This window comes from Trichechus manatus, unplaced genomic scaffold, assembly GCF_000243295.1.
Source record: "Trichechus manatus latirostris isolate Lorelei unplaced genomic scaffold, TriManLat1.0 scaffold00042, whole genome shotgun sequence".
Lineage (NCBI taxonomy): Eukaryota > Metazoa > Chordata > Mammalia > Sirenia > Trichechidae > Trichechus > Trichechus manatus.
Window position 1 is genome coordinate 16,862,368 of NW_004443978.1, and position 16,784 is coordinate 16,879,151.

The window sequence follows — 16,784 nt, forward strand, 5'->3', positions numbered from 1 at the left end:
TCCAGCACTGGCACTGCGGGTTGAGTTTCTATCTCAGTGCACAACATGAAAGCTTGGGTCTATCTGTGTCACACAAAGCCAAGCCTTTCTTGAAGTGATTTGTTTACAGTGTCATTTGATGGAGTGGAATGTTCTGTAACTCATTTGAACTGTTACAGAAGCTTTGCAAAAAGGTCACCACTGCTCTTACAGTTTCCAAATCTGGGCACCATCTGGGAGCTTGTTAAAGATAAGGTTTTCCGCTGGCTTTTTGCATACCAACTAGAGCCAATTAGTGAAGAGCTACTTTTCCAGGGAAGTTTGTGCTACATTTAGAGAGGAGTGGGAGATGGAGATGGAGAGGGAGAGCGAGAGCAAGAGAGAGAGAGAGAGAGAGAATGAAGAAAATTACAGTTAGTTGCCCAATAATATGCAAGTCCACTTTGCACCAAATTGGAGTGCCTGGGCTAATGGTCTTGAACCAGGGTGTCAGTCTTAAAAAAGTTGAACACAATTTGCTTTTAAATGTTCTTTATTGGTATTCTTCAAGTGTGGTCTTGGGATTCAGTGCTAAAGGAAATTGAATTCCACCATTTACTCAAAATTAAATAGAAAAATGACAACTCATTCCTGATAGTAATAAAGGTTATGTATGCTCACCATTCACTTTGCATGGCACAGACAGTTGTTTCAAGTTTTTATAACTTGGCAGACTCAAAAGTCTAGGCCTAAAATTGGCTTGTGTTTGCTTTCTGCCCCCTTTCTTATGAAACAAAAGTCTTGAGTTTTCCAAACCTCAAAAGCTCAGCCATAAAACTGTAGGAGACCAGCAAGAGAAAAAGGAATTTTCCTTCAAAGATGTCTCTAGTCTCTGCTGGCCAGTTTTGCTGTCTCCCTTAAAACATCAAGTATGTCTTTTAAAACACTTGTCCTTGGAAAACGTCCAAATGTAGCAAATGGTAGAAGCAACACTTCCTTACCCTCCTGCCTGGAACTTCCCATGACACGGAGGAGTGCTAGCTGGGACTTTCATGAGTGAAACAAGGAAGTCAGCTACTGCCCACCACCCTCACCCATGTTTGCAGATGAAATAAGTAAACGCATAGTGAGATCTACTGAATTAAAAATCAAAACGCTGTCTTTTGGTTGGAACCCCCGAAAGGGCCTGGACCAAAGAGGCTGCACAGTAGCAGCTGAAACACAGACTCGTTGCCATTAAAAATATTCTAAGAAGTATGTGTGTGTATTTCTAGCAGAATACTTGGGAGAGGAGAAACTTAAATCATATTTTCGTCTCTCCAGCCCCAAGTTACAGAGACATTAAAAACACAACAACAATGTCTCTGTCAGTCCAATTAACCTGGTCCGGAAACCAAATTTGTCTTGAGAAAGGGGGAGAAACTCATTTATATTCCTTTTGAGGCAAAGAGGAAGGTCTTTCCTGCAAAATCTTTACGCTCCATTCAGGAATGGGAGACTTAATCGTCAAGTTCACAGCTTGTCTCATTGTAGAGTTCAGGGCGCGGTGACTTCCTGTGCCGGGAATATTTCAGTTGCAAGAGATCACCAAGCTCATCAAGGGCTTCCAAGACCTGCAATGAAGATTGCCCCCGTCAGTTATCTTTAAACTCTGAAGTGGCTCTGCTCTTTAAAGCACAGGTTAATGGCAAGCCCCACGAGGACCCACAGCCTTGCTCTGCTAGTTTCTTTACTTTTAAGGAAAAGGAACACGATCCATACCATTCGGTTATGGTTTATAAGTACTAGAGAAATGATGAATGCCAATTCAGTTTTATTCATTTTCTTCAATGGGTTAACTCCACATTATGAATGTTTATTTTATTTTTTTGGGTATGAGGAGTGGAATCGAAGCATCTGACCAATCTTGGTGTCACAGTGGTTAAGCGCTCAGCTGTTAAGCAAAAGTTTGGCAATTCAAACCCACTAGTAGCTCCGCAGGAGAAAGATTATGTGATCCATAAAGATTACAGCCTTGGAAACCCTATGGGGCAGTTCAACTCTGTCCTATAGGGTTGCGTTGGTTCGGAATCAATTGGACAGCAATGGGTTTTTTTTTTTTGGACCCATCCTTACCCTTTAAGGCATTTTAAAGCGTAATGACATATAGATCTATGTATATTAGATAAGGTTGCAGATTACAACTGAAGTTATGTCTCCAGTGAACCAACTTGGCCAAGAACAAAATGGAACTTGGTGGGGGTGGATGACCATCCTCCTCCATGCCCTAAACTTTATCCTCCCTCTCTCCAGCCTTTAAATACTCATCTCTGTGTTAAAATCACAAGGGACCAAGAACTCGTCTGTTTCACCCCCCCCCCCTACTTTAAAACGAAAAAACCAAACCCATTGCTATTGAGTTGATTCTGACTCATAGTGACCCTATAGGACAGCGTAGAACTGCCCTATAGGGTTTCCAAGGAGTGGCCGGTGTATTTGAACTGCTGACCTCTTGGTTAGCAGCCAAACGTTAAACCACTGGGTCATCAGGGCTCCACTCCCCTTAGTTTAGGCAGGTGAATGTATTTTTCTTTTTACAAATTTAAAAACTGAGATCCAGAAAATAAAGAATGTCATTTTTACTTCTAGTATATCACCGATCTTATGGTATTGATCATGTCTTTGAGCCTTTTCTAAACCTGTTTCTCTTAACCTGTCAAATGAGGAGGAAGACAATATTAGGGGCTTTGAAAATGGGAAAGTGAGAGTAGTTAACATTAGAGCAAATGATGCATGGGGCTTATGGACTTTCATCTTGGGGAAGTCTCTCAAACTGACATCAGTTAAGATGTTCACCACCATGTTAAAAAACCACTTACCTTCAAGGTTAACTCTGACTCATGGAGACCCCATGTGTGTCAGAATAGAACTATGCTCCATAGAGTTTTCAATGGCTGATTTTTTGGCAGTAGGTTGCCAGACCTTTCTTCCCAGGCGCCTCTGGGTGCATCTGAACCGCCAACCTTTTGGTTGGCAAATGAGCTCATTAGCGGTTCGCACCACCCAGGAACTCCACTACCATGTTAATAGTGGTTTATTTCTGGGTGGTAGGATTATGGGTGATAAAAATGTTCCTTTGACTTCCTTGTATTTTCTAAAATTTCCTGCATCAAATCTAAATACTAAGAAAAAGGTAACAAAAATTATCTTTTAAATGACACCTGTCTGGGATGGTTTCTATTTGATCGTAGGCGAAGGTGGGGGTTGGATTAGCTCAGCAGTTTCCAAAGTGGAGTACCTGCACACTCTGGGGAATATATGAGACAATTGATGGAGGACGTGGGAGGAAACATTAAGATTTCTAATCATGTTTATCTCAGCCTTTTTAACTTCTATTCTTGTGTCTGTTATACAATATACAAATAATATATTGGCTGTAGGGTTGCTATGAGTCGGAATTGACTCGATGGCAACGGGTTTATTATTTTTTTTGGTATGCATATATAATTTATACAGAGATTTGTGTTAAAGCCCACTGACCAAACACCACCAGGAACACACCTGTAGTCATATAAAGTTAGGAGCCCTAGTGGCGCACTGTTAAGTGCTCAGCTGCTAACTGAAAGGTCAGCAATTCAAACCCACCAACCACTCCAAGGGAGAAAGATGTGACAGTCTGCTTCTGTAAGGATTACAACCTTCTTGAAAACTACCCTTGGGGCAGTTCTACTCTGTTCTATAGGGTTGCTATGAGTCAGAATCAACTCAATGGCAATGGGTTTTATTTAGCTTGCCCTGTCACCCATCTGTCAGTTTGTCGTACTTCGGTGATTTGCATGTTGCTGTGATGCTGGAAGCTATCCCACTGGGATTTCAGATACCAACAGAGTTACCCATGGTGGACAGGTTTAGTGGAGCTTCCAGACCAGAGTAAGAAGAAAGACCTCGTAGTCTACTTTTGAAAATTAACCAATGAAAACCTATGTATCACAACAGAACATTGTGTGAATTGCTTTCTTTGGCCATGTCATCAGGAGGGATTGATCCCAAGAGAACATTGTATTTGGTGAAGTAGAAGGCCAGCAAGGGCGAGAGGGACCCTCGGTGAGATGGATTGGCACAGTGGCTGCAGCAATGGACTTGAACATGGTGGTGATTGTGGGGATGATGCAGGGCCAGGCAGCATTTTTTTGACTGATATACGTAAGTTCACCATGAGTCAGAGTTGACTCAATGGTAACTATCTGTCTACCTATTTAGCTTACTGCAACAAGGGAGAACACACTCATGAAGAACCACGGGGCGTCTTAGCAAGAAGTTGAGAGAGGCTTCTTATAACATTTAGGCTTGTGACTGAGATGCTTCTAAGGAAGCAAGAATCATTTCTGGGTTCAATGCTTTCAAGAAGCAGGGGGGATTCAGGGATTGGCTATATTTATAATTTTTATCTTGATGGTGGGAGGATTAAAATGAGGCTAGAGTTGTCATTAGTAAAGGAGCAGCTGTCATTCATATTAGTTAGAAGAGGGAGATATTACATCATTTTTGTGTTTCTGGAGTGGACTCCTCTCCGTCTTGTTCCAAACATGGTTACTGAGAGGACTTGCCTAAATACTGTTTATATTCTGTGAGCATTGTTTATATTCAGTTGTTAACTTCATGCCCTGGTGGTTCAACAGGGTCATTTTTCACTCTCTCTTATGTTTATATAGAGTGACTTGCTCAAAAATTTTTATTGGTTTGGGCATGTGATTTCAAAGATTTAGAAGTAACCATCTAGATGACGCCTTAGTGCTCCTTTCAAACCTGGGGTCAACCACCCCTATCATCTCTGGAGCTTGCCCCCTGGTCATGCCCTTATCTCTCTCATGACCATGGTGCCCTTATATTCATGGTCTTCTTCTCTTGATGTGAAAACACGCTCAAATCTTTCCTCATTTTCAAGGGCTTTTTCTTAACCTATTTTTCTTGCCCTCACAGTCAAATTTCTTGAAAGACTTGGCTACTCTGTCTTACCACCAATTCATTCCATTTAAAAGAAACTATTTGTTAAAGTTAATGTACTGGAAATAATATACTCATTTTAAAGAACTGGAAATATAGAAGTGTATAACAAACAACAAGAACAATGTTCATCCATCATCTCGAAGCCTAGAGTTAGCTCAATGGTTAGCATGCCATTCAGTAAAGTTTTAGTGTGTATCTACTACTGGCTTAAATCCTGAGAATATAATGATGAAACAGAAAGATGTGGGCACTGAGCATGTGTGTGTGTGTAACTTAAGCTAAAGCTATCCTCTTTATTCTTTTATCCCTTATATTCTTATTTATGTTTTCTGCATTCTCCCAAAACTGTCCTCTCTGAGTAGCATCAAGCTCCTACTAATTGTTAATCCATAGTTTCTTCTCATCTCTCATCCTACTTGAACTTTCTGCAGTTCTTCTGGACACTTTTGTACATTTGCAACTGTCTTCTTTTTCTCATGTTTAACACTGTACTAATACTTTTCTTGTATGACTTCTTTAGCTGCCTCTAAGTCTGGTTCCTCGCCTGTGACTGATTACTCTACTCACTCTGGTATCCCATGCTGTCACTCCACAAGAGTCTGCCTTTGGCCTGCTCATTCTCATTATATCTCCTACAGATACAATGGTAGAAGACAATTATACCTTTTGCCATCAGTGTTAATGATCACTCAGTTCCCCAAACTATAGATGCTCCAGCCTGCATACTCTCCCAGATTCCGGAACCTGATATTCTCTTCCATGGATAGCTTGTACACACCTAATCTCAACATGTCTAGAACTGAGCTCATTTCATTCCCCCACTCCCATTGAAGAGTTTCTGTTTCTGACCGTACACCTTATCTCATTTAACCGCTTTACCATCATTCCATTCACCAGGGATAGAGACCTTAAGTTATCTTTAATTCCCACACATGCCCTGTACCTATCATTTGCCAAGTCCTGGCAACTCCATGCATTTGTAATAACTGTTCATAGATACAGTTTTGTTTGTTTGTTTGCTTCCACTGCCATTGAACTTGTTGTCTCTTATTTTGTTCCAAGAGCTCCATTTTAGGTCATCTTTTTGCCTCTTTCCCCTTGAATCACTTGTCATGTTTATTTTGTAGGGATGTGAATATGTCATTCCTGGTCAGAAACCTTGAATGATGCTCTACAACCTTTATAAAAAAGGTCTAACTCAAAAGTCACCTTCCCTGTGAATTTTCCTCATTATGATAATCCGTTCCCACCTCCATGCTCCTGCAGTTAGTTGTCTATATTTCTTTTTCAAGATGAATGTATTGTCTGGTATTATCATTAGTTGGATATTTATTAGTATTTTCCCCTAGACTGGGATCTCCTCCAGGACAGAATTGTGTCTTTTTGTCCCAGAGTTTTGCCCATGGTAGACACGCAATAGTATTTGCTACACTGCATTGACATTCTGAGACAGTTTCATCAACCCAAATCTGATATGGCTTAGTTCTCTGATGTTACTCACATAAAGATTGAAATCAAGGGATAATGAAATGGGGTTTTAAATTCATTTGCACTTCAATTAGATCTGGCTGTTGTGACAGATCTGTTCTTGTTGTTGGCTTTCCAACATGTTAGTTGGGTCATTTTTTTTATTTTGACAGATTTGATGACTGAAAAATGTCAGGATACAGGAAGTTAAAAGGAGCATGTTAGATCAGCTTTTGCATTAAAGAACAAGTAAACAGCACATCATTCAACTACTCAGTCTTTTCTATGAAACCTAAACACTGACTTGACCTGCCTTCCCTAAATGATTTTCTTGTATATCTGTTGAGTTGAGCACATTTCTGGGCATTGCTGTCTTACCCCTTGTTTTTTAGCAGTTAGTTTCATTAGTGTTGTTTTTTTAAACCACCCGAGAGAGACCCAGGGAACACCAAATGCTGGTTCAATGAAATAACTTGCTCAGAATCCAAGGTCACAGCACCGGAGACCCCAGAAGGCAACAACACTGGCCTGTGGCATACTCACTGTGTCTAAATCCTCTCGTGTATGTGCCGCGGAAACACAAAACCGAGCTCGAGCTTCTGCAAGGGGAGTGGCTGGAAACCCAACAACTACCACCCCAATTTTTCTCTGTAACAGATGCCTTGCAAAAGCCCTAAGGGAAAAGCAAAAAAAGGTTAGTTGAGAGAAGACAGAATTATCCTGCAAAAAAACAAGAAAAACAAAAACACAGAATGAATTTGACTACTTGACTTTTTTTAATATGATAAGTAGAAAATGAAGTTATTCAAATCCTGTCAAATAACCAACCAGGTAATGGCACAGTCAATTCCTGGACACTGCCCATAACTGAATATATAGCTTTGTGGGGCCTGATGCACTCAGTAGACAGTTGTAGGTGCTGAGTGTTGACATTGAACAGAAAATGCTGACATACGTGACTCTGGTTTAGCAAGTCTGCATTGGTGTAAAATCCCTTATCTTCAGGGTTCCTGGGAATAAAAACCAAACAGCGAATACAATGCAATTACATAAAGAAAATGGGCATTCATGGTTCAGAAGTAAAATTCTCACCTTCCGTGTGGGAGACCTGAGTTCATTTCCAGGTCAATGAAATTTAATGAGCAGCCACCACCTACCTGTCTGTCAGTGGAGGCTTGCATATTGCTATGGTGCTAAACAGGTTTCAATGGAGCTTCAGGACTAAGAAGGACTAGGAAGAAAGGCCTGGTAATCTACTTTCAAAAATCAGCCAATGAAAACCCTATGGATCACAATGGTCCCATCCGCAACTGGTCATGGCGCAGGACCGGACAGCATTTTGTTCCAGTTGTGCGTGGGGTCACCACGAGTCTGGGGCTGACGGAATGGCAGCTAACAACACCACCAACAGTACATTAAAGGCAAACCTACATGTTTTAAACACTTAATTAATACCAGTCATATACTGTGGAAATTTCAAGAAGCTTATACTTAGTAACTATAATTTGAGGACCAGGATCAGAGAGTCTGCAGGATCCAACCTCAAGTGGTATTTCCACTCCAGGGCCGTGGATTTTATTTTCCATCAAACCAGAGATAGCAAGGGTCTCCTCCATTTTTTATATGTGAATGAACACACCCAAGTTTACTCAGGGATAATAAACCACTGAGCAGATTAAAGAGTAAAGGGGTAGAAGGGAGACAGGGAAAGAAATGTGTGGGTAGGTGCAGCTCATAAGATAGAACACATAACTACAAAGCTTTTAGCTTCAGGGTAAAGCCTTTTTAAACTATGGCTCCTTCCCCTCAGCTGCTAATCTCAGTAATGATTCTAGAATGTCAGGCTCTTAAATCTGTAAAAATCTTGTGCTGAGAGCCAATGTCAGACAAAAAGGCATGTACCCTGAAAGTCAATCTTTTCCCCTTTGGGCTCTGAAGCTCTCTGCAGGAAACCTTAATTACTGAGTGCCTCTACCCACAAGTGAGGTAAATGCCGCAGATCTGTTCTTAGCATTAAGAGGTTGCTGGTGTATTATTTTAGGCTGGAAGCCTGACAGCACCACAGAAACTTCCAGCTATAATTCAGGCAGAATGCTTGAACCAGACATTGAGAGTCAGTCTGCTCATCCATTTACCCCACTCTCTCACTGGTTAGCAGTTCTGCCTTTGCGTTTCTTTATGCAGAATGTAGTGTATCAAAAGAAGCAACGGAGACTGCAGAACCTGCAGAGCACACAGCCTTCTGGCCCCCTGGCTGGGGCAAGGCAAGATTCGCCCTATGATTGGGGCTGGGAAGATTACGAGGAGATGAAGCTTTCTAGCTGAGAAAACTTGAAAACAAAGACTGTTGTTTCTCTTTCTTGATCACCGTATGGAAGGCTGCCCACGGAACTACACAGAATGAGAGCTCATAATTGTCTGAGAAACAAGTGAAGCGCTTTTATTGCTAGAGTACAAACCACCTGACCCATGATCTCAGGCAACGTTTCAGGACTCCCAAAAGATCATTCTCGCGGTCCGCATGTTGCCTTTTGTACCAAAGGAAGCACATTTGCCAAAGAATGTGCAGCAAGAAGTATGTCTCTGTTATTTCTTGAGGCTCATCTGGGGCTTCCCTGGAGCACTTTTGAGTTTAAACCTTACACGAGTAAACCTAGCTGCATTAAGTTAATGTGTATGATTGCCCCAAACATTTTATATAGTGAACCTCTGGGTTTGTACTTCCCAACGCAAATTAGAGCTGGCATAGCTGAAAGAAACTAAACTATGTGGAATAATAATAATAATAAAAACATCAGCACTGTATTGCATGTAGCACCAGAGCACCTTGTTTGTATCACCATCTTCCAAATGTATGCGGCGCCTCTGGAGGAAGATGCAAAACACAGAGCAAGAAGTAAATACAACACGATCTTGATTATTTAAGTGCGTGTTTTATGGGTGAAACCGCAGTCTGCTAAACTCCATAGAAGATTCCAGTGGTAGAGATGTAACTGGACTTTGTTCAAAAGGATAACTGGCTGGACATTACATTTTCATTCTGTAGTAGCTGGAAACGTGAGGAAATCCCACTTCTTTAATAACCACAGGTTTTTAAATTAGCAAATGAAAGAAGTGCTTATACAATTAATTCCTGGTTTCGAAAGCTTCTCTACATACAAGCTTTCAATTTAAGAAACATAGAGTTTTTTTTTTTCCATGGTAGTAGTTGGTACCTTTTGAATCATCAAAAATGACATTAAAGAGAGTTAAACTTACACTCTGTATTGTTTTAATGAGATGTGCATTTTTTAATGTGGACTAATGCTTGAGAGGATGTGCTGTGTGTTGAAAAGAGCTGTAGCTTGGGAAGCAAATGGAACTGGGTTTGAAATCTGGATTGTGCTGCTTCAAATGTGTGTGACTCTTAGGAATTTTAACTTTCTGAGTCTCAGTCTTCTCATTTTTAAAATGAGGATAAGGATCCCACCCTCAGTGGGTGTTCACAGGGTCTTCCAGCCATAGTGAGCATATAATCAACATTATTGGCTACCATTAAGGATGCCTTGGCCCATGGCAACCCCATACACAATGGAACAAAATGAAACCCACTCCTGCGCCATCCCCATGAGCAGTTGCTGCTGGGACCGTTATGATCCATAGGGTTTTCACTGGTTGATTTGTCCGAAGTAGATCACCAGGCCTTTCTTCCCAGTCTGTCTTTGTCTGGAAGCTTTGCTGAAACCTGTTCAGCATTATAGCAACATGCAAGTCCCCACTGACAGGTGGATGGTGGCTGTACATGAGGTATATTGGCCGGCTCTTCCTCATCAAAGGCAAGAATTCTACTATGGAACCACCACTCCCCCCTCAGCAATGTTAGTTACTTCGTAAAAACAATCTTATGTGGAAGGAACAAAATAGTTTGACTTATCCAATGCTGAAAATAGCCTAATTGATGTGGAGTATAGCAGCATTTTTATCCACTATTTTTCCAGAATTTTTATTTTTATTAATATAACCAAAGATGGTAATAGTTATTTTGGAGAGCCCTGCAACCATGTTAGCTTAGCTTAAACTTACACTCAGTTGGCAGTAATAATAATATTTGTATTAGTAGTAGTAGTAGCAATACTATAACTACTACTATGAATAACTACCAATGACTGAATGCTTAAAGTAGGCCAAGCACTGTACTAAGTGCTTTATGCATGTTATTAATATTAATAGCTAATGTTGAGTAGCTCCTAAATAACAAGCAACATGTCAAATGCTGCATACACTTCATCTTGTTTAATCTTCACAATGACCTTATGAAGCAGATACTATTACATGTCATTTTATAAATGATAAAACAGGGGCTTTAGAAGGTTGGGTAGGTTGTCCAAAGTCTTCCAGCTAGGAAGAGGCAGAGTCAAACTTCTGTTTGATTCCAAACATCTCACTATCCCATAGAGCATAACTTTTATACGGAGCTTGCCTCTCAGTTCTATTTTTATTTTTCATGTGAACTGTTATCCAGCCAGGTCTCCTGACATATAAAGGAGCAGGAGAACGCCCTCTCTCATCCTGTTCTTGTACAGTTGAATTTTTTAACCTAAATGCATTCAATTTTACTATTCATGGAAACTTCTCATTAGGTTTTGTTCATTTTCCCAGCTTGTTGAGATTTTACTTCTGGCTTTTGCCATGAAAGTCAGAACTATTTGGCACACTCCCTACTGCCACCTCTCTAACTTTGCACACTTTACACTTTGAATAAGATTATTTTTGGTGCCTTCATTTGAGCTAAATGATAAAATATCAGCTAGACATGAGCTAAGTGTTGAGTCTTTCTTGTAGAACATACCATTTCCCCAACCACTCTGAATAAATGTGGGTTTTCTTTTGCACCTTCCAGAATCATATGGGAGAGGATTTTGGATTATCCGCTACCTGGAATCATTGTGTCCATCTCCCTGCCATTAGCACAGAGCAGAGTTGTGTACATTTCTGTAGCACACTGTCTTCTTGGCCACTGTATGAATTGTTTTCTCTGTCCTAGATCAGTGAAGAAAGGGTGGACTGATAGGAATGGTGTGGCAGACTAAAATCCTCATGTGTGTGTTTTTAACTGATTATGTTGCTCTGATAAGACAACATCAGAGTATATTCTGAAGAATTAGTGATTTTAGAACTCATAGCTCAGTTCTACCCACCATGACTTGTCAACTTATAGGCTGGTTCTTTTCTACACTTCAAACACTCTGTCCATCCATCCAACTGTTAGAGAGTCAAACAGAAAGTTCCAGAGATGGGGTTGTGTTGGAGGAGAGTCAGGACCTCTAGAATCTGATAAATATTATGATGAATATTGCTTTCCACCATGTGCTTGGTCAGAGACACAAATAAACATTTTATGTTTAGAAAGGATTTTAATGAACCCCGTTTTAAGAACAGAGGTAATTAGTCTCTGAAGGAGCCCTGGTGGCACAATGGTTATGTGCTCGGCTGCTAACTGAAAGGTCAGCAGTTCGAACCCACCAGCCACTCCATGGGAGAAAGATGTGACAGTCTGCTTCTGTAAAGCTTTGCAGCTTTGGAAACCCTATAGTGCAGTTCTGCTCTGTCCTATAGGGTCGTTATGAGTTGGAATCGACTCAAGGCAATGGGTTTGGTTGGTTTTTAATTAGTCTTTAGCAAGTTTGAGTATGGCCCATTATAAAATAATCCATGCCTTACTGAGAAAAAGTCATTGTTTCTCTTTGTGCAATTGTTGCTAATGATTAATTTCAGAGTTGTAATAAGTGGAAAACAACCCAAAATGGGCTTGTAGTAGAGGCATTAAAGTTGGGTGTTAATAGCATGAGCTTTAGAGCAAAATTAGGTTTGAGTTTGTGTCTTGGTTTTAGTTCTTCTTGACATGCATGACTTTGGGCAAGTTATTTAGCTGCTCTCAGCCTCAATTTCCTCATACTTAAAATGAAGCTGGTAATGACTCCTTCCTTCCAGGATAGTCATGAGAAGTCATTGGGAGAAAGCACAGAGCTTTTTACATGTTGGGAAAGATGGTCTTCAGAAGTTTTCCCTGAGAAAGATCTTGGGTCAGGATGAGGCTTAGGATAAATGTTCTGTCACCCTTAATTTGCAGTGGAGGCCTAGAGTGGTAAATGAATTTCCCAAATTCACAGAGCCTGGAAATGGTATCAGGGAGAAGAGTGGGCCTGGTACCTGGTTCCCTTCCTATGACAGCCATTGAAAGGCCCTGCTGATGGTCTGACAGATGGCTTCTGAGAAGTTGATAAGACCCCATTCAAAGCACATAATCCAGTGTTTCTCTGGCATCAAGAGCACTATCTCAGCTAGATCTCCTGGGTTTTAGGCATTATTCTGAGACCTTTGGATACTTACGCTACTTTACCAGGCATATAAAGGAGCAGGGGAACAACAGGAGATTCCTCATTGCCATAAACAATGAATCCCATTTCCCTTAGCCTTTGTCTGAAGTATCTTGTGTTTTTTGCAAGTTGTTGTACTCTCTGCAATCCTAAAAGGAAACAGGCATGAAATCCATCAGTTCCTACTAGGAAGAAGGAAGTGGAGGTCAGATCGACTAAGCAAGCATTTCTAAGTCTTTCTGTAGGCCTGCATCGTTGGTTAGAAGGGGCTCAAAGGCAGGGCAGGGAACTATCTCCTGGTGAGCAGGTGTGGGCTGTGATGCCCAGGTACTGTTATGAGCCGGGAAAGTAGGATCCAGGGGGATGGTGCTGCTAGGTATTGCTAGCAACTAAAGCCAGGTTGGGGTGGGGGTGGTCTAGCAGGAAGGAAGGAGAGGAACTATCATTTACTTCTACCGTGTACAGACCCTGTACTAAGTGCTTTATAAACACTGACTTGGGAGAAGGTAGTGTAACAAGAAGTCATACACGCACACTTGCACACTCATACACACACACACACACACACACACACAGTTGTTAGAGGCTTTTTAGCCAAGCTGGGATGGCCCATTAAATTGCTCCACATCTAAGTCTCTAATCAAAGGATTTTTCATCCAACCTGAGTTTGAAAGGGTAGCACATATCTGAACAAGGATAGGTCCAACTGAGACCGGGGCTATTGTGTGGGCCCATTGGTGGTGGTAGAGTAATAAAGAGAAGGGAAGAGAGGGACTTCTGCTTTCCCCAGCCAGAAAAGATGACAAAAGAACAAGCAAAGTATAATGTGTCCACAGCAAAGTTACTGGTACTTCAGCTCTATCCTAAGTGTGTGACTCAGTGAGAGGGTCACACATGTGGTATGACAAAATGAATTAAAGAGCAGAAAGTGTTCTGAAGACACCCGTCTACTCCAGTCTTCTACATATTGGCAATTAAGTGAGTAACCAGCCAAAACAAGAGAGTGTTTGCTCACTGAGGAAGAACAAATATTACTGGACATCTATGAGCACTCTTTAGTTAAGGAAGTTCAGCAAGTAGCGATGATTGCATTTGATGCCGAATTGCTATTTAGCAGGAATGTGCTGGTACAGTTTTAGTGTTTGTCTTCAGCCGACCTCCATTTTGATTGGTTAGATTTCCATTCTAACTCATCAGAACTCCTGCCTTATGGCTGTTCAGTATTTTGAACATCTTCTATGGCTGTCTGTAATCTTCTAGATGGAAAATGGGCAAAAACATCAGTAAACATGTCAACATGGCCACCCAGCCCCTTCTTGGAGAGATGGCCCCAGGCTGTGCCTTGAGAAAGGGTTGAGCAGTGGACAACTCCTGCTCAGTATCCTTCCTCCAGGGAACTATGGCATTCAGGTGGGTTGACCCTGCCTTTCCTCTTTGCTATAGGGTAGCATCCCCCGCAATTATTAGTTCAATGATGGAACCTAATCTAGGCCTATTAGAGTCTTTCTTTCAGATATACTGGGGCAAAAGTGGAAGCCTGAGGTAATCCTCAAGCTACATCTTTGCCACCATATAGAGGAAGCCTGCATGAGAATGATGTTGACTCAGAAGAAAGCTAAGGCACAAGATAATGAGAGTCCTGATAGCATCATTTGAACCCTTTGGTCCAGTCTATATTTTGGACTTCCCTGTTGTGTGAACCAATACATTTTTCTTTTCTTATTTAAGCTACTTTGAGCTGAGTTTCTGCCTCCTACAATCAAATGTGTCTTGAGTAATATAGGTAGCCACTAAATGGATCAGGTGGCCTCTAAAGGACAATAATAATATCAACACTCACATAGTAAATACAGCTCACATATATGAAATGTCAACACTGTTATAAAAACTTAACATTTAATAATTTATTTTGTTCTCACAATGATTGTATTGAGGTAGGTATTCTAATCCCATGTTATAGATAAAGATAAGCCAAATAACTTACCCAAGTTCACATAGTTCGTAAGTAGCAGAGCCAGAATTTGAAACTGGGCACTGAGGTTCTAGAATCTGTGCTGTTAACCCTACACTATGGTGCTCTGCCCAACAACAGCAATCGATGATGTCTGCTCAGGTAATGGCTGGTGGCTAGATCCTGATGAGAAACCAAAGCTAAGGGAAGACTGGCTGTACCAAATCAGTGATTTCCAGGGTTCTGGGTATTTAGAGAATCTCACTGCTCTGTCCCAACCAAACTTTGACTGAGGTATCAGAATTCTTTCTTCTTTTTTCACCCCTCAACCTCAATAAAACTCTTACTCTGATAAACGTTTAACATCCAGAATATATAAAGAACTCTTACAATTTAACATCAAAAAGAAATACAATCCAATCAAAAAATGGGCAAAGGACTTGAACAGATATTTTACCAAAGAGGTTATACAACGGCCAAGAAGAACATGAAACGACACTCAGTGTCATTAGTCATTAGGGAAATGCAAATCAAAACCACAATGAGCAATCACTTCACACCCACTAAGATGACTATGATTAAAACAACAAGAAAACAGCAGGTGTTGGCTAGGATGTAGAAAAATTGGAAACCTCATCCATTCTAGTGGGATTGTAAAATGGTACAGCAGCTATGGAAAACACTTTGGCAGTGCCTTGAAAAGTTAAACATGTAATTACCATATGATCCAGCAATTCTACTCCAAAGTATATACCCAAAAAATTGAAAGCAGGAATGCAAACAGATACTTGTACACCAATGTTCGTTGCAGCACTAGTCGCAATAGCCAAAAGATGGAAACATCCTAAATGTCCATCAACAGATGAGTGGATGAAATGTGGTACATACAATGGAATATAACTCAGCCACAAAGAGAAGGAAGTCCTCATATATGTTACAACATGGATAAACCTTGAAAACATGCCGAATAAAATAAGTCAGTCACAAAAGGACAAATATTGTATGTTCCCACTTATATAAATTATCTAGAATAGACAAGTATATAGAGACCAAAGTTTATCAGTTACAAGGGGCTGGTGGGAGGGAGGGGGAAAGGAAGCCACAGTGCTTAGGAGGCACTGAGTTTCTATCAAGGCTGATTGTATAATCTGTGACTGGATAAGGATGATGGTTGAACAACATGATGAACGTAATTAATGTCACTGAACTGTACATGTGAAGATTATTGAAATATCAAATGTTTTGTTACATATATTGTTACCACAATAAAAAAAAGTAAGAAAAAAAATGCTGTTTCTACATTTAAGGCTCAAATCCATTGAAAACACTCAAACTTGCAACTTCTTAGAATAAAATTTCCTTTGCCGCACTAATTTTTTCAACTACATAATTTATTTCCAAACTTATGATTGTATATACTAATTTAACCATGAACCTCTTTCTTTTTTGTATTCAAAGTCTTAGATTATGTATATGAAACAAACAAACAAAAAAACCTCTGCCAGCTGTTAGGATCATAATTATACCAAATTTTTCTAGTAGAAGAAGTTGTAAGATTGAAAGCTAAGCAAGGCTTTTGTCAGCCTCATAAGTGTGAGGGGGTGAATAGGGCATCAAGGACTAGAGTCCAGCACCCACCAAAGGGGAGCCTGGTGAACTCTTTTCACTTTGGGTGGGGTACCTGAAGGGCTGACCCCAAGAAGTAACGTGAACTAGAAGTAAACAGGCCCCTACAGGACACTTTCTTTATCCAATCATCTGACAGTTTTCACTAGGCTCTATCACTACCAAAAGACCTCAGGTCTTCCTTCTAGAGTTTTCCTTTGCTCATCAGGATCAAATGGACTTAACCTCTGTGGAATCTTGATTGTATTAACAACATATACAGAGGAATGGAGATTTAGTTGAGTGCAACATCAACCAAGGAGCAGGATTTTGGATACCCCGGTTGTCCAAGCTTGTCTTCTGTCTCTACACTTCACCCAACTGCACTTCCAAAGAAAGATCCCTCCCCAACCCTACCAGCTTTAAGTGCGCAGGCTGTGATAGAGAAAGCATCTGGCTTA

At 40.7% G+C, this 16,784-nt stretch overlaps 1 protein-coding gene across 1 annotated transcript in view; it reads right to left on the minus strand.

The window, feature by feature from the left end:
* Positions 1 to 520: 520 nt before the first annotated feature.
* The window catches only part of SPTLC3 (serine palmitoyltransferase long chain base subunit 3), a 202,437-nt gene continuing 186,173 nt past the window's right edge, over positions 521 to 16,784 (minus strand). Inside the window, exons 10-12 of the mRNA XM_004376462.2 lie at positions 12,781 to 12,916; positions 6,955 to 7,084; positions 521 to 1,571 (exon numbers count right to left, since the gene is read on the minus strand). Coding sequence (XP_004376519.1) covers positions 1,458 to 1,571; positions 6,955 to 7,084; positions 12,781 to 12,916 — 380 coding nt within the window. The 3' untranslated portion in view covers positions 521 to 1,457. The remainder of the gene's footprint in view (positions 1,572 to 6,954; positions 7,085 to 12,780; positions 12,917 to 16,784) is intronic.